We start from the raw sequence: 22,297 nt of genomic DNA, 5'->3' as shown, positions 1-22,297 counted from the left end.
GAAGTTGCAACTTAAGCGGTCTTTGGAGAGTCGGTTGGATGGTGTTTTGCTGGGGCTAACGTGTGAACGAGTGTTTTCCTAAATTGGACACACTAAGGCAGACTCGTGAAGGAATGTTGCACTGAAGCAGACACCAGACAAAGGATGTTCTCCTAAAGCAAGCACACAAAAGTGCACATGATGAAGGATTCTTCACCAATGACATAAATGTATTTGTCTGCCTTACACTGCATAGTTGAGCTGCATTTGTCAGGATTCCATAGAGAGAAATGCACCAAAAATCTTCTGGTGATGTGCTGTAGTTTCTTGGCTCTTTCTCAGACTCAGGCTGATTGGCAGAGACAGCTGAGACAGAGGCACATGCTGAGGCAAGACATGTGTAGAGGCAAGACCTGTGCAGGACATACGATGTTTGGAGAATATAAATAGGACTCTACAGACAGTGACAGAGGCTGAGCTTGGCTTGCTTATAGAGCTAGCTGTGTAATGATTATGGGTCTTGCATCTTCATTGATATTCGATTCCCTGAGGGAGACACAGAGGAGAACTTCTCCTAGCTTTCCTCCTGGTCCGTCCTATTGAATAGAGCCCAGGCTGAGGCCTGGCTATCTCTACTAGGTAGTGCCACTGCTGCTGACTCCTGTTTGATATCCCAACTCTGCCAAACTGGATTAGTGTTGTATCTGTGAAGTGTTTGCAAGAGGATAGAGCTGCCTCTACTAACCTGTGAACTGAGTTGCCTATTTCCAGACAACACATTCAAGAGTTGCTCCAAAGAAGCTTTCTAAGTAGGACCACTTTCCCCTTATTTTTTATTTTCTACTACCTCTGGTGGTTGGTGGGCTAAAAGGGAGGCTAAAGCATTTAAGAACCATCATTAAGAGTTAACTTTGTAACAACTAAATTTACAACATTGCCTTTTGAAAAAACAGGGAGCCTATGCTTGTACAGAACTCTCTTCTAAGAGCCAACTTTGGCTATATCTATGTTATGTTCAAGCCCAATTCTATTTTAAGAGTCCATGCAAATCTTTCAAGTCTGCAACTTCATATCTTCTGAGTTAAACAGTGGCGCCAATCCCTGACTATTAATGATACTCTGTTATGCTAAGGCTCCATCAAGCAGGTGACTCAGACAGATACCAACACCCACAGTCAAACACTGGCTGGAGTTTGACCCATATGGAAGAATAGGAGGAAGGGTTGCAGGCCCTGACAGAGATAGGAACCCTACAGAAGACCAACAAAGTCAACTAACCTGAACCCTTGGGGCTTTCTGAGACTGAACCACCAACCAGAGGGCTTACATGGGCTGGACTTAGGCCTCCTAACACATATCTATTAGATGTGCAGGATGGTCTTAATGTGGGTTCTGAACAACTCTAGCAGGGGCTATTCCAAAAGTTATTTCCTATACATGGAATTAATATGTTCTTCTAGTTGGCCTGCCTTGTCTGGCCTCAGTGGGAGTGGATGTGCCTAGCCTGGAAGACTTGATGTGCCAGGGTGTGAGGATACCCAGGGGGTCTCACCCCCTCAGAGGAGAAGGGGAGGAGTAAGAGGAAGGATTGTGAGAGGGGGTGACTGGGAGGGGACAGTGAGTGGGATGTAAAGTGAAAAAGTAAAATAAATAGATAGATAGATAGATAGATAGATAGATAGATAGATAGATAGATAGATGGATGGATGGATGGATGGATGGATGGATGGATGGATGGATAGATAGATAGATAGATAGATAGATAGATAGATAGATAGATAGATAGATAGATAGATAGATAGATAGATAATCAGTGCTGAATCAAATTGACAGCTTCAACTACAAGCCTTGGCACATTATTGGTGCAAACTGTAAATATTTGAATGCTAATGAATATAAAACAAAGAGACATTGTGCCCAAAGTCTGAAAGCTGTTTCAGAAAGAGAAAAGAACACCACACTAGGCAGCTTGTGTTGTTTTCATACAGTACAATCAGTGATAGTCTTTTGAAATCATTTTTTCTTCCCCTGCTCCTGCCCCACTGAAAGCTGCCTGAGAGACTCACATATGCAAATCTCCCTTTAAAACCATTTCCTATCTGCCTGACTCCTCAGCAAAAACACTGTACTGTAGACAATAACTGACCTAGAAATATATGTATGCCACCATCTTGTAAGAGCATCCCACCCTGAGTCAACCCAAACCTTTACCATCCTTGTGCTTTGTGTTTTCTGCACACATCCTCATGCAGGAACAAGCCTAGGTGTCCCAAGGCTTGAGACAATCACCCCTCTTCCACCCTGATCATAAGTGTCCATCTCCAGGCCTTCTCTTTACTGAAGTACTCAAGGTTTGCTTTAGTGCACTAGGCATGCAAAAAGCCTAACTGCCTAATGCCTAGTTTTATGCATTCCTGGAGCCAACCCAGACCCTCCTTGTAGGTTGAGAAGCATATACCAACAGAGCCATCCTATAAACAACTAGGAACATGTGCTTTCCTGCATTTGCTATATCTTACTAGTTCCAATCATTTATTTGAAAAATACAGTTTAAGAGTGTTCCATAGGCCATCCACTTTCCCTGAGTGTTTAAGACTGAATAATATGTTGCTGCCACCTATAGGAGGCTTGCAGTCATCTCCACTGTAGCTTGTCTAAGTATCTTATCATTAATTGCCCTGGCACCCCTTATGAAAACTTAACACCTTTGCCAAATGAGATCCTTTGAGTGTGTCATCCCTTCCTCACATCTGTGCTCACTCATAACCCCACCCTGTCACAGAGAAGAGGCCTCTCTATCAAGGGGGACTGTTCTTCCAAAGACAAAGATTTGGAGTACTCCTTAAAAGGGGGCTTGTGTCCCATCACCACAATACTCCCTGATCTGGCTGGCCTTTCCCTTCTGTTTTTCTGAATATGGCTTTAGAACGGGATGGGACTCTTAGCCTTCTGTATTTATTTAGTGGTCTAAACATGTCCTTACCTTTACAAAAGTGAAGTAAGGAAAGGGGCCATTTGTAAAGGGGCCTGTGAGGTTGGGAAGCAATAGATGCATCCTAACTGGAGCACTTTATATTCCTTCTCTATGTCTGGAATGCCTTCTCGTGTGTAACAAGAGCTAATTTTAAGGACAAAGGTCATGGAGACCATTTAGATATGGATGTCCCTCTGTAGTTCACAAGTTAAATCTTAGATTTGAATTTGGTCCAGACAACTCTTTGGTTTCTGAGACTCGCAGAAAACCTGGTCATTAGGGTTATGCCAAACGTATTAAAAGTATATTAACAACTGCAACAATCAACACCAAACCTGAATCAAAACAAAACAAACAAACAAACAAACAAAAACAAAACCTGGTGATAAAACTTGTCAATCTTAGGGCTCAGGAGTGATTCCATTACAGAAGCAAAGACTTTAACTATAATTCAACTCTTTGTCCTTAAACAAAACAGAAACTTGGCTGCCTTAGCATCATGCCGAATTTTACAGCTTGCAGAATTGTTTACATTTCATAATTTCATCTAACAACATGTCTTTGGGAAAATATGATCTCTTTTAGAATACTTTGAAGAATTTAAACACTCTTCTGTCTAATTATGATTTTCCTGAAGACAACTGAACTCTTTTTATTTTCTCTGTTTGGAAGAGGAAATCCATATCTTAGATAAGGAAACCCACCAAACTTTCTAGATGAGCAAAGGAATAAGAATAATTTCTAGGGGTTATGGATCTATTCTCTACATAAAAATAGAAATTCCATAGGACAGAGGTAGTGCCAATAACAGAGAGAGTCCCCTGGGCATCAAAATCTTCCTGCTGCTAGGTAATAATTGAGCATATCTGTGGAGAGCAGAGTAAGTTGCACTGGTCCAGTATGCAGATAATCTTGCCATAGCTGAACGTGGCAGTCATTTAACCCTCACTGACAATATACACATGAAGTTCTGATTAGGGAGTACTTTCCACTGGCATCTAGGGACAGATGCTTTGCCTATGGACCTCTCCTCTACCTCCGATGCCATTTATACCATACCCACTAATGATGGCTTATAGCAGTGAGTGCAACAGATGATTCTGTTTAAGTGATGTCATTATAGCAGTTCAGATGTGCTATCATAGGAAAAGGATGCTCTCTGTTGCATAACAAGAGCTTCCCTTCCACATGAAGCAGGACACATGCTTTGACTTTAATGTCCCTCACCTTTCTGACCTAGATCTGTTATAAAATGTGTCTGATGGAGACCAGGAATAAACAGAGGGAATTATGTGTGTTTTGCTAGCAGAGGATCTGCCAGTGTCTTTGAGACGTAATCATTTTGAAGGGTGGTCTCTTAATTAGCAACAGAAGGCTTGCAGCCATCAAAGTTGCACGGAAGACTTGAATTATTAAAAGTTGAAGCCTGATCATGAGTGGAGGCAGCAAACTTCCTCCGCTGCATAATTACTTACTGTGTGCCAGGAGGTCTGTGCATCTTACCCGATGCAGAACTGCTTGTTCTTTGCCTTGAGATTATTACTTCTTTTGTGAGCTCTGAGGATCATGGGAATTCTTCTGTTTTCTCAAGTCTAGCACATCAGGAAGGAAAGAACAAATAGGGACAGGGCCTTGGGTACTCAGTGGGACCTTCTTTTCCGAGTGTCCCCAGACATCTTCTCATTATTTTACCTCCCTACTGTGCCAGCCATTATTTCCCTTGACAGAAAAGGCTTCCCTTCTCATTTTCAAGGAACTAGGCATTTTCATGTAAAGAAGCCGGGCTCTGATCTCGGGAATCATTCTGTGTAATTCAGCAGGTTCACCTTCAGACTTCTTTTGCCTCAGCTTCCTGCAGTCACTAAATTATAAGGCAACATGAATTCATGTAGCACGTGAGGCCTGGCTTCTGGAGCCAGTGGTATCTGGCTTCTTCCCAACAGCTCAAAGCTGTTTTTTTTTTTCTATTTTATTACACCCCTGATTCTCACACCCCACCTACCCCACCTTTATCTGTAGGATATAAAAAGGTTCTCACAGGCTAATGCTGAAATGATCTTATCTTTCTCCTGTTACCCGCTCAAAGCTCAGAGTAGCGAAACCATCCCCATTTAGAAACAGGAAGGCAGGCTTTCAAATCCATCCTTTCAGTCGTAGCTCGCCCTGTGAACACTGAAGGACTCCTTTAGTCTTTGTCATAGGAACCTTTCTGAAACTCTGTTTCAAATATTCAGATTCCCTGTCATAGAACTATGCTCATGATTACAAGTTCCTACAAAGCTTAAGTTAGGGACTTCTGAAAGGCTAACAATGTGAATTTTTTGGCTTAGAACTCAGTATTGCCTTCCAACAAGGAAAGGAGAGCTGTGCATTGAGTTTACTCTTGAGGCTGGTAATTCATGAAATAATACCCATATAACACAACCTCAGTAAAATGCTGGCAGTGAGATTCGATATAGCTCTATGACTACTGAGGTTTTTGTATACTAGAAATGATATCCCTTCATTCATCACCTCATGGGTCTTGTGTATATAAAACCAAGATAATTACATATACCATTTTGCTTGGTTTTGTTATTCATTATAGCAGAGTATCAAACCTAATGGATATTGTGGGAATTTTCTGCTTGATAGCTGAACCATCAGAAACATGGCCTGGTGACCCCACCTAAGGCTGGCATCTGAAGTGAGGGAAGTCTTATGAATATGCTCCTCACTTGCACCACCTATGGGTAGTAAGTGATAGAATGAAATTGCAATGTCCACACTTTTAGTGGAAATAGAATAATTGTTACAGAGGGTAATGTTACGATTTCCAGTTGATTCTCAAAATACTAGAGAGGACTCCTAGACCTTTTTGTTGGACGTTATAACTTAAAACATGATGGACTGTGTCCTTAATGGACAGGTGAGTTGAGTAACATAGAAAATGACCTTCGAATCATGGTCCCAGGTTGCACTGTAGAAAAGTATCTGTTATCTCTTTCTGGTGAGACATGTGGGGACATAAAGAGTAAGCAGTGAGAAGTTTTGACAGTAACTGGCACAGCCATTACATTCTGGTTCAGAGGGAAACAAAAAAGTATAGCAGTGAGCGGCAATTTGAGTGAAAATGATCCTTTACCACAGACAGATAAGCTAAATCTAGAAAATACAACTTTCCTTAAGCAGATATGAGCAGATATGAGCAGATATGAGCAGATATGAGCAGATATGAGCAGGTATGAGCAGGTATGAGCAGGTATGAGCAGGTATGAGCAGATATGAGCAGGTATGAGCAGATGCTTTCCAAGTTTAGTGAGCCCCAGGGTCATAGTGGGTTTGAACATAATATTGCTTGCTCGATGTGTTTGTGAGCATATTGGTTTACCTCGGTGGACCTGTTCCTTCATTTGGAAATGGATGTAATAGTGCTTTATGTCTTATTCAGAGATAAAAAGATCAAGAGATAACTCAGGACAAGTACAAATGCAGGGTCCGGAGCACAACAAGATAACTGCTGGTATTTTCTCTTGGTTTACTTTGTGGCTCTAGTTCAGTCTTGCTTGCAGAGGGTAGGGCAATTCTTGAGGGCACTGAAGTCAGCAAGGACCCTGCAGTATTTGCCTGTAGCCACAGTCACCCAGCATTGCTCTATTCAGTACTAACAGTGGTGGATTTCTGATATGTTCTAGTTGGGTCATGAAGAACTTAGGCCTACCATTGATGCCTATAAAATGTATGAGCTGAGACTTTGATGGACTGCTAGCAGATATGAGCAGGCTACTTAACTACTTTATTCTCCAACTTTGCCTCACCTAAATAGAATTCTGTTAGATGCCAAGGGAGGGAACAGCAATAGACCCTCACAAGAGTGCTTAGGCTAGAAATGGCGGACATGTCCAGAGTCTCTTGGGAGACGTTTATTTCTCTCAAGATTTTGCTTAGATGGTGTGACCCTTTGTCTTTCAGAAGTCAAGAGTGAGAGTAGGGGAGAAGAGAATTCTGTTTTTCTGATTTCCCCCCCCCCCCCTTCAGTCGACTTTTGATTAAATGCTGCCCCAGCAGTGTCTGAGCAGATTTCTTATGCTAACCAGGCTCTTGTCTTTTTCAGGTTTTGTCCACCTTGTAGTGCTTTAGAACCCCAAGGTGAAGGAAGTGCTGGCCCCAAAGATCTGCAATGAAACCACACTTGAAGCAATGGCGACAACGAATGCTCTTTGGAATATTTGTTTGGGGGCTCCTCTTTTTGGCAATTTTCATCTACTTCACCAACAGCAATCCTGCGGCACCTATGCCCAGCTCCTTTTCCTTCCTGGAGAGCCGTGGGCTCCTGCCTCTACAGGGCAAGCAACGGGTCATCATGGGCGCTTTGCAGGAACCCTCTTTGCCCAGAAGTTTGGATGCAAGCAAAGTGCTGCTGGACAGCCACCCTGAGAACCCTTTCCACCCCTGGCCTGGGGACCCACAGAAATGGGATCAGGCCCAAAATGACTTGGACAATGGGGATGAGTTTTTTACATCCCAGGTTGGGAGGAAATCACAAAGCGCTTTCTATCCCGAGGAAGACAGCTATTTTTTTGTTGCGGATCAGCCTGAGTTGTACCACCACAGGCAGGGTGCACTGGAGCTGCCATCTCCAGGGGAGACATCATGGCGATCAGGACCTGCTCAGCCCAAGCAGAAGCTGCTCCACCCAAGGCGAGGCAGCTTGCCTGAGGAAGCCTATGACAGCGACATGCTGTCGGCCTCCATGTCCAGAGCCTTCCTGTACCGGCTCTGGAAGGGGACCGTGTCCTCTAAGATGTTGAACCCGCGCCTGCAGAAGGCCATGCGCTACTACATGTCCTTCAACAAGCATGGAGTGCGCTTCCGCAGGCGAGGTCGGCGCGAGGCTACGCGTACAGGGCCAGAGCTGCTGTGCGAGATGCGCAGGCGTGTGCGTGTGCGCACATTGGACGGCAGAGAGGCGCCCTTCTCAGCGCTGGGCTGGCGGCCTCTGGTACCAGGTGTACCTCTGAGCCAGTTGCACCCGCACGGTCTGAGCAGCTGCGCAGTTGTCATGTCTGCTGGTGCCATCCTAAACTCTTCCTTAGGGGAGGAAATCGGTGGGTCCCGTGGGGCAGTGTTTTCTGAGCTCTCTGAACTTCTAGTTCCAGTCTGGGGCTGTGCCCTAGATGCTAGACAAGCTTCATCCATCTTAGGAACCATAGTCATCATGAGCAGAATCAACCAGGATCAGGGGCAACAAAAGAATACGGGGAAAGGAGCTAAGGTCAAGTATGCTGGAGGTTGCTTTTAGGGGTGCCACTCATAAAAGAGAACGATAATGATGGTACTGAACTCCCAAGGACTAAACTCAAGTTTAAGGGTGCTGAGGAGAGCTTGGCTGCTACTGAAAACCGTTCCTAGGAAAGGCTTAGCCTAACCTTCGTTTGGGTCACAGCCCATGTGTACAGTGGGGACCTTCTTCAGGATGGTGAGCAACATGACCTACTGAGACAGCTATCTACTCAACCATACTGTCCTCAAAACCTCTTGTATTTGGAGAGAATGGGTTTCCTACTTCCTCTATCGCTCAATAGTATATGGAGAGGGAGGGAGAGATTTAAAAGGACTTGGCTGAGCGTACAAGTCTGAAATGTGTAGGATATACTAACAGTTGGGGAATGTTAGATAATTTTAATGCGTTCTTTAAAAAAAAATCCTCTAAAGATTTATTATTATTTTATGTGTTTGAGCATCCTATCTGCATACCTGTAAGTGTTCAATGGGATGTATCTACTCCTGGAGTCAGTGGGGACTAAAAGAGGACACCAGATATCCTGGACTTGGGTTTGGTTAAGGTTGTGAGCAGTCCTGTGGGTTCTGGGAACCAAGCCTTGGTCCTCTGCTCTTCTCTTCAGCCCCTCTACGGTACATTTTTGAGGCAGAGCCCCTTGCCGTACCACTGTGTATGTTCTTAGCGCCTTCAACTGGTTGAACAAGGTCCAATACAATATGGACAGTAATCTGTTTTCCAAGGGAGGATGGGGAGGGAATCCCTTCACAGTGACAACCATGCCTCCTCATAGCATACATAGACAGACAGACATACAGTGTCAACTTAGTTGAAGGGTATGGAGTAGGGTTGAAGTACATTTCCCACAGTGGAATTCATATCCTGCTCCAGATGGGCTGGCCTGGGCTCACCAACCAAATTCTAGTTCTTGGTGGACAGTATTCATTTTCTCACCCTTCTTTGCCAGAGAAGATTATCTACTGTTCTGTCCTGTCCCTCCTCCAGTGTTTCTCTTTCTGGTAGTTTAAGGTGCCTTGTTCTAGGAACCTTCTGGTTAGGTTGATTCCATTGCTGTGCCCATAAGCAAGCAGTTTGGCTGCTACTGAAAACCGTTAAAATATAACCTTAAAAATAACTCATTTATTTCACAAGCCTGTATTTATCCACTAACTGGTTCTTTGCTGAGCACGGGCTACAAATGTGGCTGAAACGTAGCCTCAGCTTCAAGCCTGGATGCAAAAGAACAGTTACTACAGTCACCCTGCAGATGGTAGTAGATCCTAAGTAACTAGTCTGAAAGTGACATTCAGGGGACATTGCTCCTTCATTATAGGTGATTAATTTACTGTTTCTTGTATTCTTCTAAGCAGATCCTTTAGTTCTGTGTCCTTGAAGAATGATGGTGTCCTGCAGACATCCCAGACCTCAGCCTTAGCTCCCCTGTTTCTGGGAATATTAAGTGGGATTTTTTTTTTAATGTTAAAAACCCAAGGCAATAAAAACAAATCTGGACTTGTAGTGTGTGAGGTCCCTGTGTCTCCGTGCTGACATTACATCAAGCTCATAATAACACTATCCATGTGTCACATAAGCTTGTAGCAAAACCCAGAGCAGAACAGCCTGCAATTTATTAAGAAAGAGCAGTGGTTTAGAAGTCCCCAGGGTGAAATAACACCACAGCTCTTTCTCATTTCTGCGGACCAATATTAAAATTAAGAAGAGGAATTTAAGTATTGTGCTTTGAAGCAGGCAGTAACTTTCTTCTGGTTTTGTTTAGCTTTAAACACCTCTGCATCGTAAATATGCAATACTCCAATGGTTCTTGCATACAAAAGAGAATTTTCTTGTCCTTTATTCCTTCATAAATGCTCATAACTAAAGCTTTTTTAAACTCTACTCAAAATTTGAAAGAGGTTATGAAAGTCAACAAGAGCCATGTTTCTGGGGAACATGAAAGGCCACATGTATTTGTTAATTTCTAGTGTCTAAATTTAATTTCAATGGTGTGGTTTCATGATTAGAATTGTAATGTCCCAAATGAAGAACAGGCTTATAGATTTGGTTGTTTATTTGCTACCTTGGTTGGTTGGTTCTGTCTTTTTTTGTATAGGTTTAGGTTTTATAACTAGTTTCTTAAGCCATAGAACTATAGCATTGCTAAGTTTGTTTAAGCAAAAAAGCTGTTCATCTCTGATAAGCTGGTGTGGCAGGATCATTACTGTACACATCAGGGGCTGGCCTCCTTCTTGTTTACTTGAAGCTGCCATTGCAAACCTACATGGTCTTTAATCACTCTCAGAAAACAACAACATCAACAATAAACAACAACAATAGCAACAACAAAAGCCTTGGAGTGTTGGGCATATTTGAGCTAACCTCAAACTGCCACCTTCTGGATTGGCTAAGTGAAGATCAGAGGGGCTGCCAAAATTCACATGGTGAAAAATTTAAAGCTGTCCAAGGCATCCTGTATCATAGCCCACCCTCAGTCTGCCAGGAAGGCTCTTTATCTAAGGTCACCTACTTCTTTGTTTTTCCAGAAGGAGGCCAACCTTTCAACTTCCCTGGGTATTTGTTTTGTAGCCATCAAGTCCTTTTCTGGGTGCCCCATTCTGTTAGACTAAAACCTATGGAGCTATTGTTTAGGATTTGAAAAATATAGTGATTGTAAATGCCTTTAACTTTGCATGCATATATAGCCTGGTCTGTTTTGGAAACATGGAACATTCTTTCCTGGAGTTATGAGACAGTTTTTTGTCATTTATACAACAAATGACAATTCCTGGCAGGGCTGTGGAAGCCCACCACAGAAAATAACAGTTTTCCGAGAGGAGACATCACAGTCCTGATGTGAAAGACAAGGGCTTGTGTTACTGTATAACTGAATACTGTCATGTAGGTGAAAAATGGAAGGCAGCAGGAAGAGTAGAGGGGAAGAACCCAAAGTAATTTCTGAAGCAAGTCTTGGATTTGGCAAGTTCTGTAGCTTTACATTTAGAAAGCCAAGAAAGTAGTTCATATAGTCACTCAACCACCACTAGATACTTGCTGACCACAGCTTTATCAGACCCTGTGCTAAACACAAAGATGAATAAGTGACAGGCAGAAACTTCAAATGCTATATTACACTGTGGAGAATCCAGACCATGAACAGACAATTCCAGTGTCCTGTAAATTGGAGAAATGCAGGGAGATATTTAGACAAACAGGATAGAAATGACAACAGAACCCTAACCTCACAGTGGGTTACGTATTGGTGGGCAGAGAGATCGACATAGACTGCTCTGCAGAAGCTGGTCCAGGCCAATGCACAACTTTAGTGAGTACAGGGGCTAGGAGGAGGAGGAGGAGGCAGCTGCAGGAAAGAAGCTGTCTAGGAAGGGAGGAGGGCAGTGCATAGATAGTCCTGTGCTTTCAAAACCAGACTTCAATTACTAATTGTAGTAGCAGTGCCAACTGAGATGGTTTGCTGTAGAGAAAACCCTATTTTAGTGTGATTTAGCTGTTGTAAAATTAGCATCACCAAGGACATGTGCCTCTAATGTCCCATGGGCAGAGTGTGGATTCTGCAAGTGGGTCTCTGACAGCAATGATGTCTGAGACAAGGGAACATAAGAGTGGAAGTTTGATTTTGAGAGACATCACGTGTGAGCCTGAGTTTGGGGGCATGAGAGAAGTCAAAAGGGATAGGCAAGCCAGAGAGGAGAGGGAGAATGCAGTGGGAATTGGTAGAGGTTATTCATAGTTTTGTCTGATACCTGTGACTGTTTAATTTTTATTTTCTATTCAGCACAAGTCAGGAGGAGAAAAGAGCTAGATGGAGACTTGGTGCTGGGACTTCTGGCATTGTTGGCTGTTCCTTGATGGTTCTGTTGTAAAGTCAGCATAGCTCTACTCTGACCCAGAAATGCCTCCTCTAGAGGTGTAGCTTGATGTCATTCACCTTGTGCTTACTGTATGATCTCTTCCTTTTCCTCCAAGTATGAATAAATGGCTTAGCTTCTGCAGATACATTACTGTGCAGTCCAGTGTATATTTACCAAGTGCTTATGGATGGGACAGATGGTTTCAGCTTTTTAACCCTTAGCTCTGCTTATTGACTGCCTTCACTATCAGCAGACTCCACCACTGCCTCCTTTGCACAAGTGACCTTGTGACTCTTGAGACCAGCGCTCCTTCCAAGGCATTCACTGTCTTCTGCCTTGTAACATTGTAAGATACTGGTCCATCTATGGCACATGTGGGTCACAATTCCTTTGAAGGTGAATGACCCTTTCACAGGAGTCACCTAAATACCATCAGAAAACACAGATATGATTCATAACAGAGGCAAAATTACAGTTATGAGGTAGCAATGAAAATAATTTTAGGTTTGGGGTTCACCATAATGTGAGGAACTATATTAAAAGGGTTGCAGCATTAGGAAGGTTGAGAACCACTCACCTGAGGCAATAGGCATTTAAATGCCTAGAGATTTATGAGGGTCATTTTATTAATTAGAATTATAGTCAATTTACTTGAAATATATCCATTGTTTAGGACACTGGGTGTGTTCATCAGACCATGACACAGAGACTGTCACAGTGGTGGGCAGTATGGCTTTGGGCAACATGGCTACCTAGGAGACATGGTTGGGGAGTTGGTATCATACTTATTGCCTAGCCTTGTGCCCAAATCCTTCTGAACCCCTAGTAAGACCCTCAACCGCTTGGTGTCACCCTCATCTCTCTTGATTTCTTTTTGGGTTTGTCTCTATCACTTCAAATCTGTGATTCATTTATGGTTTCCAGGGCCCATGCTCTACAAGGTAAAAATCAATTTTTATATCTCAAATTTTTTTCTTTTTCAATTTTGACATATGTACCAGGAAAACAAAAGCAGTGAAGGATAAAAATGATGGCTTCTGAGCACATATCTGGAGAGGGGTGTTCATAACATTGGCCACCATTGTTTCTTTATCACCAAACACTAAAAAGAATGAGTGCCTTGTTTGCTGTATACAGCTTTGATGCAGCAGTCAAAAGGAGTAGTTTCAGGAAGTCTTGGCATTTTCCGTGCAGGTGTTTCTCAGATCCTGTGTGACAAAGAAAGATATGGGAAAAGGCACATATGCATGAGAAAACCCTATGGGATGGAGTTGGAGGATGAACTAGCCAATCATGCCATGAAATATAGTTTTTATCTGAAAAATAAGATGACAGAAAGACTTCAGTTATCTTGAGCTGGACACTTGACAGCTTCCTTCTCAGAGAAGGAGTTAAATGAACTGTCACTCTTAGAAAGATAACTGACAGGGCTGGCGAGATGGCTCAGCAGGTAAGAGCACTGACTGCTCTTCCGAAGGTCCTGAGTTCAAATTCCAGCAACCACATGGTGGCTCACATCTGTAATGAGATCTGATGCCCTCTTCTGGTGCGTCTGAAGACAGCTACAGTGTACTCACATATATAAATAAGTAAATCTTAAAAAAAAAAAAAAGATAAATGACAGTAATTGTTGCAATGATAAAATGCAGTTTCTAACTAGGATCCTGGAAGCTTCCCACACTTGAAAACTGATGAGAGCCATGGTTTATTAACCAATCTGGTCTTTGGATGATTTATAATGGAACATAACAATATTTAGGATCATTGCCCAACTTGTTTCCTGAGTATTCAAATTAACATTGAATAACATTGCAAAAATTTTTACTGGTTAAAACACATTTTAAGAGCAATGGAGAATAGATTATAAAGTGGCAAGCTATTTGGATCGTTGGATTTATAGCCATTCATTTTAATTTGTTTTAAAAAATTAATTTTGGAAGACCTATAATTTCAGCCACAAAATAGTACTTTCTACAAGGAAGACAGCCTGCATGATAGGCACAGACACCAGAATGCCAAAAGAGACCTGCTTTTCACTTCATAATAAAAGTAGGTTGTCAGTAATCTTTTTGGACCAAAAAAAAAATTTTTTTAAATTCATTAATATGCTTTGAGATGCCATAATGCAACCAGCTCTTAACAAACTACCACTTAACAAGTTTGAGTGAACTGTCAAAGAATATTCACAATTTTCTGGAAGAACTTATAAAATCTTCTCTTTTTAAAAACCTGTGTGCATATGCATGCATGTGAGAGAGAGAGAGAGAGAGAGAGAGAGAGAGAGAGAGAGTATAACAAGTCCTGTTAAAGATTAAAATATGAATTTATTGCTCTGTATAATATAATCCTTATAATTCAAATTTTTAGATTATTATGTAATTTTAATTAAAATATAAATAATGCAGTTCACTGCAAAAATGCAAATCAGTGCTTAACCAATGTGGTCAAGTTGCCTGAAAGTCCTCAAGGGTTTTTGCATTATCTTCACAAAGCTTAAATTCCTTGAAATCTTGAGATTTATAAACTTTTTTTTCTTTCTAAGAGCCATGTAGTAAATATTTTAGGCTTTGTGGGCCACAGGGTCTCTGTTTCAAAGTCACTTGTGCCAGAATAGACTGTCTGTTTTATACACTTTTTACATATGTCTGGTTTACAGGTTTACAGCTTTATTCACTAAAACAGGGGCAGACCACATTCAGTCTACTGATAATAGCTTGCCAACCCTTCCAAACTTTGCCCCAAAGTGTGTGTGTGTGTGTGTGTGTGTGTGTGTGTGTGTAGTGTGTGTGTGTGTGTGTGAGAGAGAGAAAGAGAGAGAGAGAGAGAGAGAGAGAGAGAGAGAGAGAGAGAGAGAGTGGCTAAGTACCCTTATACATTCATTGTTCTCAGAACTTGTCTATAAAGGTATCTTTTGAAATCATTGCTTTAGTGGGCATGCACAGTAGCATCTACTCTAATGTTCTAATGAGTGGGATGTAGACTCTGAGAAAGGAACATGAGAACCCTTTTATAGAAAGCAGGTTGTTGAGAATATGGTCCCAGTAAGTACAGCATCCATGTATCCTTGTGACTCCTAGCCATGTCAGAAATCTATTGAGTTTGCCTCTCACTTACAGAACCAAATCATTGTGCTTGCTGCAAGTTAAACTTGAAATGTGCATGGGATTCTTAAAGCTAAAGAAATCCCGTTACTGTTTGTACAAAAGCCTTGACCACTGATGATACTGCTAGCTTCGCCAATTGCAAGGACTCCCTGGTATCCACAGTGGCAGAAGAGAATTCATCATGAAAACAAGACTTTTTCTTTTAAATCTAAACTTTCACTAAAAGATGATAAAGCAGACTTAAAGGCAGTTTTTAGATTGTTTAAGAGAAGGCTGCAAGATTATATAGCAGTTCTTATCATGACCTCAGCTCTACTGGCTACAAAGATCCAAGTGAGCTGCTTCTGTGCTCTAAGCATCTCTACCTGTTCCTGTAGATCCAGCTTCTACATGTTTTAAAACTTTAAGGGGACTGATTGCACAAAATATGATATTTTACACAGTATAAAAAATATCAAGCATCTAAATGTAGCAAGCAAAATAGGTCACCCCTAATCCACTGGTTTTGTGTATGTGTGTATGCACATATACACACATAGTACTTTATCAAGAAACAAGGGGACACGTCCAAATAAATGTATCATTTGGTGACTTTGCCAGTAGTGAGCCTCATATAGTATACTTTGAAAAAGAAAATGTGACTGTTACTAGGAAGTATAACTTGGGACTATATTTATATCTCTGAGGTGGTATTGACTGGTGTGCCCTAGGGCTGTGGGACTCTTGAGTATCCATACTAGTGTCTCTAGGCAAGCTGTCATCCCAAATCAACATCAAATTATCTAAAAATCTGTGTATATGTACATTAACTTTATTAGTGGTTTCTAAGTTTCAGATATTGCAAGGTTTGTTTTAATGCTTTTTCCCTCAATTATGTGATTTCACAGAGAAAAAAAATGTCACTTGTGTGCCCTTAGATTCTCATGATGCAGTTTTGAGATTTAACTCTGCCCCTACACGTGGCTATGAGAAAGATGTCGGAAATAAAACCACAGTGCGCATCATTAATTCTCAGGTAAGATGGATGAAGTGTTTTCACTGAAACATTTTGTAGGCAAGTCATTTAACTTGATGAGTGAATAGAAATATTGTTAGCATAACCACAATACCATTATTTTTACAGAATCACAACGAACTAATAATCACAAAGAATTAGTGAAGAGAAATGCCAAGAGAAAATTGAGATGTGATTTGGATAGGAAAAATGAGTAACAGCAAAGGGAACTCAGATTAAACATAAAAAATAATTTTTATTTGTATGTACATATTTTTGATATTAGAGAGATCAGTGGTTTTCAACTTTCCTAATGCTGTGACCCTTTCTTACAGTTCCTCATGTTGTCCTGACTCCCAACCAGAAAGTTATTTTCATTGCTTCTTCATATTATAACTTTGATATTGTTAGGAATAGTTAATGTAAATATTTTTAGGGATAGATGTTTTCCAAAAGTTTTGCTACCCACAGCTGCTGTGGTAGATTATCATGATTCAGTTTATGAACTGCAAAATGCTATTTAGTACAGAAGATATTATGGAAATCAGGAGTAAGGTGCTAAAGGGAACAGAAACACATGAAACAGGAGAGCTTGTAGCATGTCTTCAGTTTGTGATTTAGAAATTTGTAAAATGAAAATAAGTTGGTTGGTGGGAAGCAGGGATACCTCTTTTTCTATGTTCTTAATGTCTTTTGAATTTACAGAAAAATATTTCCAGAACAAACCGCAATTTCTAATTTCCAAAATTAGAAATGTAGAAAACTGAGATAAGTGATTTATGGTGAACTTCTTGCAGAACAGGCTATTATCACCTTGTACTGTTCACTGTACCAGGCAGCCTGCAGCAAAGCAAAAACAATTACCATATTTTCTCAATTCATAGTCACTGGTGGAAAGATCTACATTTCATTTAATAGTTTCTCAGAAAGTTATAAATCTGACCAAAGTAAAATACATATATTCTGTAAGATATATCCTGATTTCAGAACTACTAAGATGTGATAAAATTAAAAGTGCCTCTTCATTAAAATGAGATTTTTTAGTTTAGTTTTAAGTCAATTAGTTTTAGGTCAAGTCCACCCTGACTCCCTCCCCTCTGAACTCCTACCACTCTTCCCTCTGAATTTCATATATTATCTTTTTTTTGTTTGGGTCGTTGTTGATTGTTTTGCTTTGTTTTGTTTTATAACCCACAAAGTGCACTTAGTGCAGCCTATATGTGCAAGGACATGGGCCTATCTTCTGTAGCTTTGGTAGCCTCTCAGAAGATACATCCCTGAAAAAAAAAAAAACTGTCTCTCTCATCCCAGAAATCAATTGCTAATAGCTCTTTAGCTAGGGGTGGGACTTCATGTCTAGCTCCTCCCTATGGTAGAATTTTCCTGGCTTAATCTTGTGCAGGCAGGTCTTGTGCTGTTGGATCTGAAAAACACTGTTCAGATGTAGACATGAACTGTGCCTGTGTCTTACACTCTTTCTAACCCTCGTTTCACAATGATCTCTGAACTTTGGGGAGATGAGGTGTGATGTATATCTCATGTATTAATGGGCATTCTGAAGTTTTGTGTTCTATCCCTGTTCACCAGTTGTAGTTTTCTGTGCTAATCACAATCCATTGTAAAGAGAAGCTTCTCTGATAATGATTATTGAAAGATGCATGAATCTATGGGTATAAGAGCAAGGCATTAGATGTCAGATGCTAAATAGTCCTCTCCTTAAGTCTACCCACCATAAGTTCCTGACCATGTTGATTGTACAAAGCATGAGTTCTGCTTTATGGTGGGGACTGAAATCCAGTGAGAGGGTGGTTTGTTTTTTCCATACCTTTCATGCCATTATTGCACTAATAGGCACATTCTACTGGACCAGTCATTATTATAGCTCTCAGGGTTTACATCTAGATGATAACTTTTCACCTTCATAGCACCATGAAAGCTAGTCAGTAGGATGTGAAACCTCTAACCAGTGCCTGGTTGATTTCTCCATGCCTTATGATGGAAATATGTGGTGTCTTTGGCAGCAGGGTCTTATTGCTAGGTTCCAGAGGCTAACCAAGTGCAGTGGCTATCACTTATAATGTTTAGTGTCTATGAAGCTACACATAGAATAAAAATATTCCAAAGAGGTAATCTATTCGGGGCACTGGGTTTCTTTGTTAATATAGGTTTCTGAAAGAGGTTTTGCCCCACTATTGTAGGGTAGCTCTATTTACACACATACTCTCTCTCAAATATAAATGTAATATATATATATATACACACACACATATATATATACATACACACATACATACATATAATGTGTGTGTGTATGTGTGTGTGTGTGTATGTGTGTGTGTATGTGTGTGTGTATGTGTGTGTGTATGTGTGTGTGTATGTGTGTGTGTGTGTATGTGTGTGTGTATGTGTGTGTGTGTGTGTATGTGTGTGTATGTGTGTGTGTTAGGAAGCTTCTGTAGAAGAAGCTTTCCATAAGACATTTTCAGATGGGCTTCATCTTGTTACACACACACACACACACACACACACACACACACACTGTTCTATACCCTACCTTGCTATCCTCCACCTCACTTAACTCCATTTCATGTCATTTATGTCCTTTTACCCAACTCCCATCATCTCTTACTGGGTTCCTGACTTCCTTAGGCATTCCAATCTAAACGTCCACATCTAAAGAGAGAACCTGAAATGTTTGTCTTTCTGAGTCTTGGTTACCTCACTCCAGAGTGGTTATTTCCAGCTCTAGCCATTTACCTAAAATTTTCATTTTTTTTCTTGACATGTGAATAGTAAACCATTGTGTATATGTGCTGTATTTTCGTTATCTATTCATCATTTCATGGATATCTAGGTTGTTTCCTTTTCCTGACTTCTGTGACTATAGCAGCAATGAACATGGCTGACCATGTATGTGTCTCCATAGTAGTATATATAGAGTATGAGGGTGTATGCCCAAGTGCATTATATGGGTCAGAGACTAGATCTATATATAGACTTTTGTAGACCCTCCACATCAGCTTTTATGGTAGTTATACCTGCTTGCAATCCCATCAACACCTAGTAAGCATTTCCATCTGCCCGTATTCATGCCTGCATTTTTTCCTTTTAAAATTCAATTCTGTTTTAGCCATTCTGACTGGTATAAGATGAAATGTCAAAATAATTTAAGCTTGCATTTCTCTTAGTTAGATAATGTGCGTTTATCTAGCTAAGGATAAAAACATTTAAAAAGTATTTCTTCTTTTGATAACTCCATTTGGTTCTATGCCCCAATTTTAATTCAATTGTTTGTTTTAATACATTAAGCTCTTTGTATATTCTATACATGAACACTCTGGTAAAGATTTTTCCCATTCTTTGGCTGCTGCTTCACTCAAGTGATGATGTCATTTGCTATTCAGAAGTTTTATAGCTTCATGAGGTCCCATTTGTCAGTGGTTGGTCTTACTTGCTAGTGTTTTAAAAAAAGATGGATGGCAGGTGAAATTAATGGGTCCATCAAGAATCAGGTAGGACCTGGGAGGAAATACTACAACTGACAGCTCCTAACTCAATTATAGCTGTTCTTTACAGATACCTGTCTCATGTCACATGTCAAAGGTAATGAGGAAGCCAGGAGACTGAATTAGCTGAGGAGTTTCATCTTGCAAGGAATGATAGACACCCTTGATGCAGTTCTGATAAAAATGGAGTACTTTGTGGGTTTGGGATTTTTTAATGTTAAAAAAAAAAAAAACTTTAAACATATTTTGCCTTTCTCCCTCTCACAAAGGAAAATATAAAATCCAAGCCTTACTCTATTATTTTTAATTGTGACTTGTTTTAAAAATAAGCTTTTAAAGAAGCAATCACTAGTTATAAAGATCTTCATTTCTGCCCCCTCCCCCATATGCTTACAGATTCTGGCCAACCCCAGCCATCACTTCATTGACAGTGCTTTATATAAAGATGTTATCCTGGTAGCCTGGGATCCTGCTCCTTATTCTGCCAATCTTAACCTGGTAAGTGTTTTCTTTGTGCCCTAGACTATTGGTCAGACAGTGTCTCTGTTTAATTACTCACAAGAACAGGTCACTGATAGGCACAAACTCACCTGTGTTTCATGCACCTTTTTGATATCACTTAGAGTAGTAACATAGCCACCTTCAGCAAAGATGCTTTTCCTCTGAGAAATAGAGAAAGTGCAGCATATGTAAAGGCTTAAAATGTTGTAGTTACACCTAAAATAAGACTGATCAGACTGGCAGTTGTCCAAAGTGATAGGATGGTAATAAGGGCTTTGGAAATAAACTATGTGCATTTGTCAAGAAAAATATAAACTGTTCATTATTATTTAAATAATTATCTCCAACTTTCATAAGGATAATTTTCATTGGCTCTTTCTCAATGTGTTAAATTTTATGAAATAACAAGTGAGCTGTATATTTTTTTTAAAATCTCCATGGCAAATTAATATTTTCCCAAGCAAAAAAACTGACCATGTTGTATGGGACTTCATATGAGAAGCCAGTGGGCTTATGTGTCCTTTTTTTTTTTTTAACTGAGCTCAGAAAATTTTATGTTCACCCTAGTGAATGAGTGTTCTTCATTTCGTTTACCAAAACTAGGAGCGTACAGATTTATTAAGATGAATGTGAATGACACAGATCTTCGCTCCTTCAGGGATCAATCATTTTTAGAGCTGCCCAGGATAGAATTGGCCATCAAGAGGAGTGTATGTGGTACTGTCCACCTTGAGCCTCAGGCTGGACATTTGCTTGACCTTATTACCAGTGTTTTGTTTGGTGTGTGTGTGTGTGTGTGTGTGTGTGTGTGTGTGTGTGTGTGTGTGTTTTGCCAGTGGTACAAATCAGAATCACTGGCTCATTATTCTTTTTAAAAATATGCCTGCCAAATTTCCATTTCTAGAAGCTGAGAACACAGCCTCAGCAGAATTATGTGGAAAACTCAATTCTCTTAGGCTAAGCATCAAGTATCAATGGAAACTGGATATTTCTAGCTTTGTTTACCCAGATTTCAGTTCTTGCAGGATTTTAACTGACTGACTACTGGGGATGCTAACCTTTTTCTTCATCTATTGGGAGCATCCAAGCCCCGATCAGAGTTTTCTCCCCTTATAGATGGAGACAAACGGGGTTAAAGTACAAGCAACATGGCCATTATGGTGGGATTACAATTTATCCACCATTATAAAGAAAGAAAAGTTTTCATCAAATCATGTCAGTCCACCCCATAAGTTGTGCAGCTTTTCTCCCAAAATACAGGATGATGTATTTTCTGCCACTGTAGTACAATGTGGAAAATCTACCTTCAAAACACACTGCTTGAGTACCAGGAGGCCAACATACTAGAGTATGAGCCACATTTGGCCACCATTCTCATTATAAAACTGGAGTAGAACACAGTATGCCCATTGGCATTAACTGCTGTGACTGTTTTCATGCTGCCATGGTCTGTTCATGGCAGGCCTCTAGCCCAGACCTCTCTGATGTTTGCTCTTTGATCTTTGCAGAAAATGCTTGCCACCTCTTATCTAGACCCCGCTCTCATTTTACCATGAATAATATCATGTGATATTATTCAGTGATGAATAAAATTCAATATTCAGTGATGAATAAAACATCACTGGGAGAGCTTGATAGGAGGAAAGGAAAGGGAAAATTGTATAATTACTAATTATAGAGTCAAAAATAAAAGACTTGATTAAAAGATACAGCATTATTCCTCCTAGGGCCTCTCTTTGTACTTTCCCAGGTGACTGAATCCTTCAGTACCTTCCAGCTCTCGACTGGCTCTAGACATATTCAGTGTTGTCTCCTTGTCACAACATGATCTGTACTCAATTTGAATTGTTTTTATTTTGTTTCAGTGGTATAAGAAGCCAGATTACAACCTTTTCACTCCATATATCCAGCATCGCCGGAAATACCCAACTCAGCCATTTTACATTCTTCACCCCAAGTTCATATGGCAGCTTTGGGACATTATCCAGGAGAATACAAGGGAGAAGATACAGCCCAACCCGCCATCTTCTGGTTTTATTGGTACGTGTGTCTAATAGTTGGAATGTTAGGGTGCACAAGCAGGGTAAGAATTCATTTTATACAGAAAGAACCA

At 40.5% G+C, this 22,297-nt stretch overlaps 1 protein-coding gene across 3 annotated transcripts in view; it reads left to right on the top strand.

The window, feature by feature from the left end:
* The window catches only part of St6gal2 (ST6 beta-galactoside alpha-2,6-sialyltransferase 2), a 68,077-nt gene that overhangs the window by 29,847 nt on the left and 15,933 nt on the right, over positions 1 to 22,297 (top strand). For 2 of the 3 annotated variants that reach the window (XM_021149975.3, XM_085832909.1), the window contains exons 2-5: positions 7,047 to 8,040; positions 16,101 to 16,198; positions 20,080 to 20,181; positions 22,050 to 22,224. In XM_021149975.3, the coding sequence (XP_021005634.1) occupies positions 7,113 to 8,040; positions 16,101 to 16,198; positions 20,080 to 20,181; positions 22,050 to 22,224 (1,303 nt within the window). In that variant the 5' untranslated portion in view covers positions 7,047 to 7,112. Of the gene's footprint in view, positions 1 to 7,029; positions 8,041 to 16,100; positions 16,199 to 20,079; positions 20,182 to 22,049; positions 22,225 to 22,297 lie in introns of all 3 variants that reach the window. The other variant, XM_085832908.1, reaches the window with a different exon arrangement.

The sequence above is a fragment of the Mus caroli genome, unplaced genomic scaffold, assembly GCF_978045245.1.
Source record: "Mus caroli unplaced genomic scaffold, Mus_caroli_1 scaffold_18, whole genome shotgun sequence".
NCBI classification, from domain to species: Eukaryota; Metazoa; Chordata; class Mammalia; order Rodentia; family Muridae; genus Mus; species Mus caroli.
The sequence above is the reverse complement of the archived record's forward strand: the minus strand, read 5'-3'. Positions and strand labels throughout refer to the sequence as shown.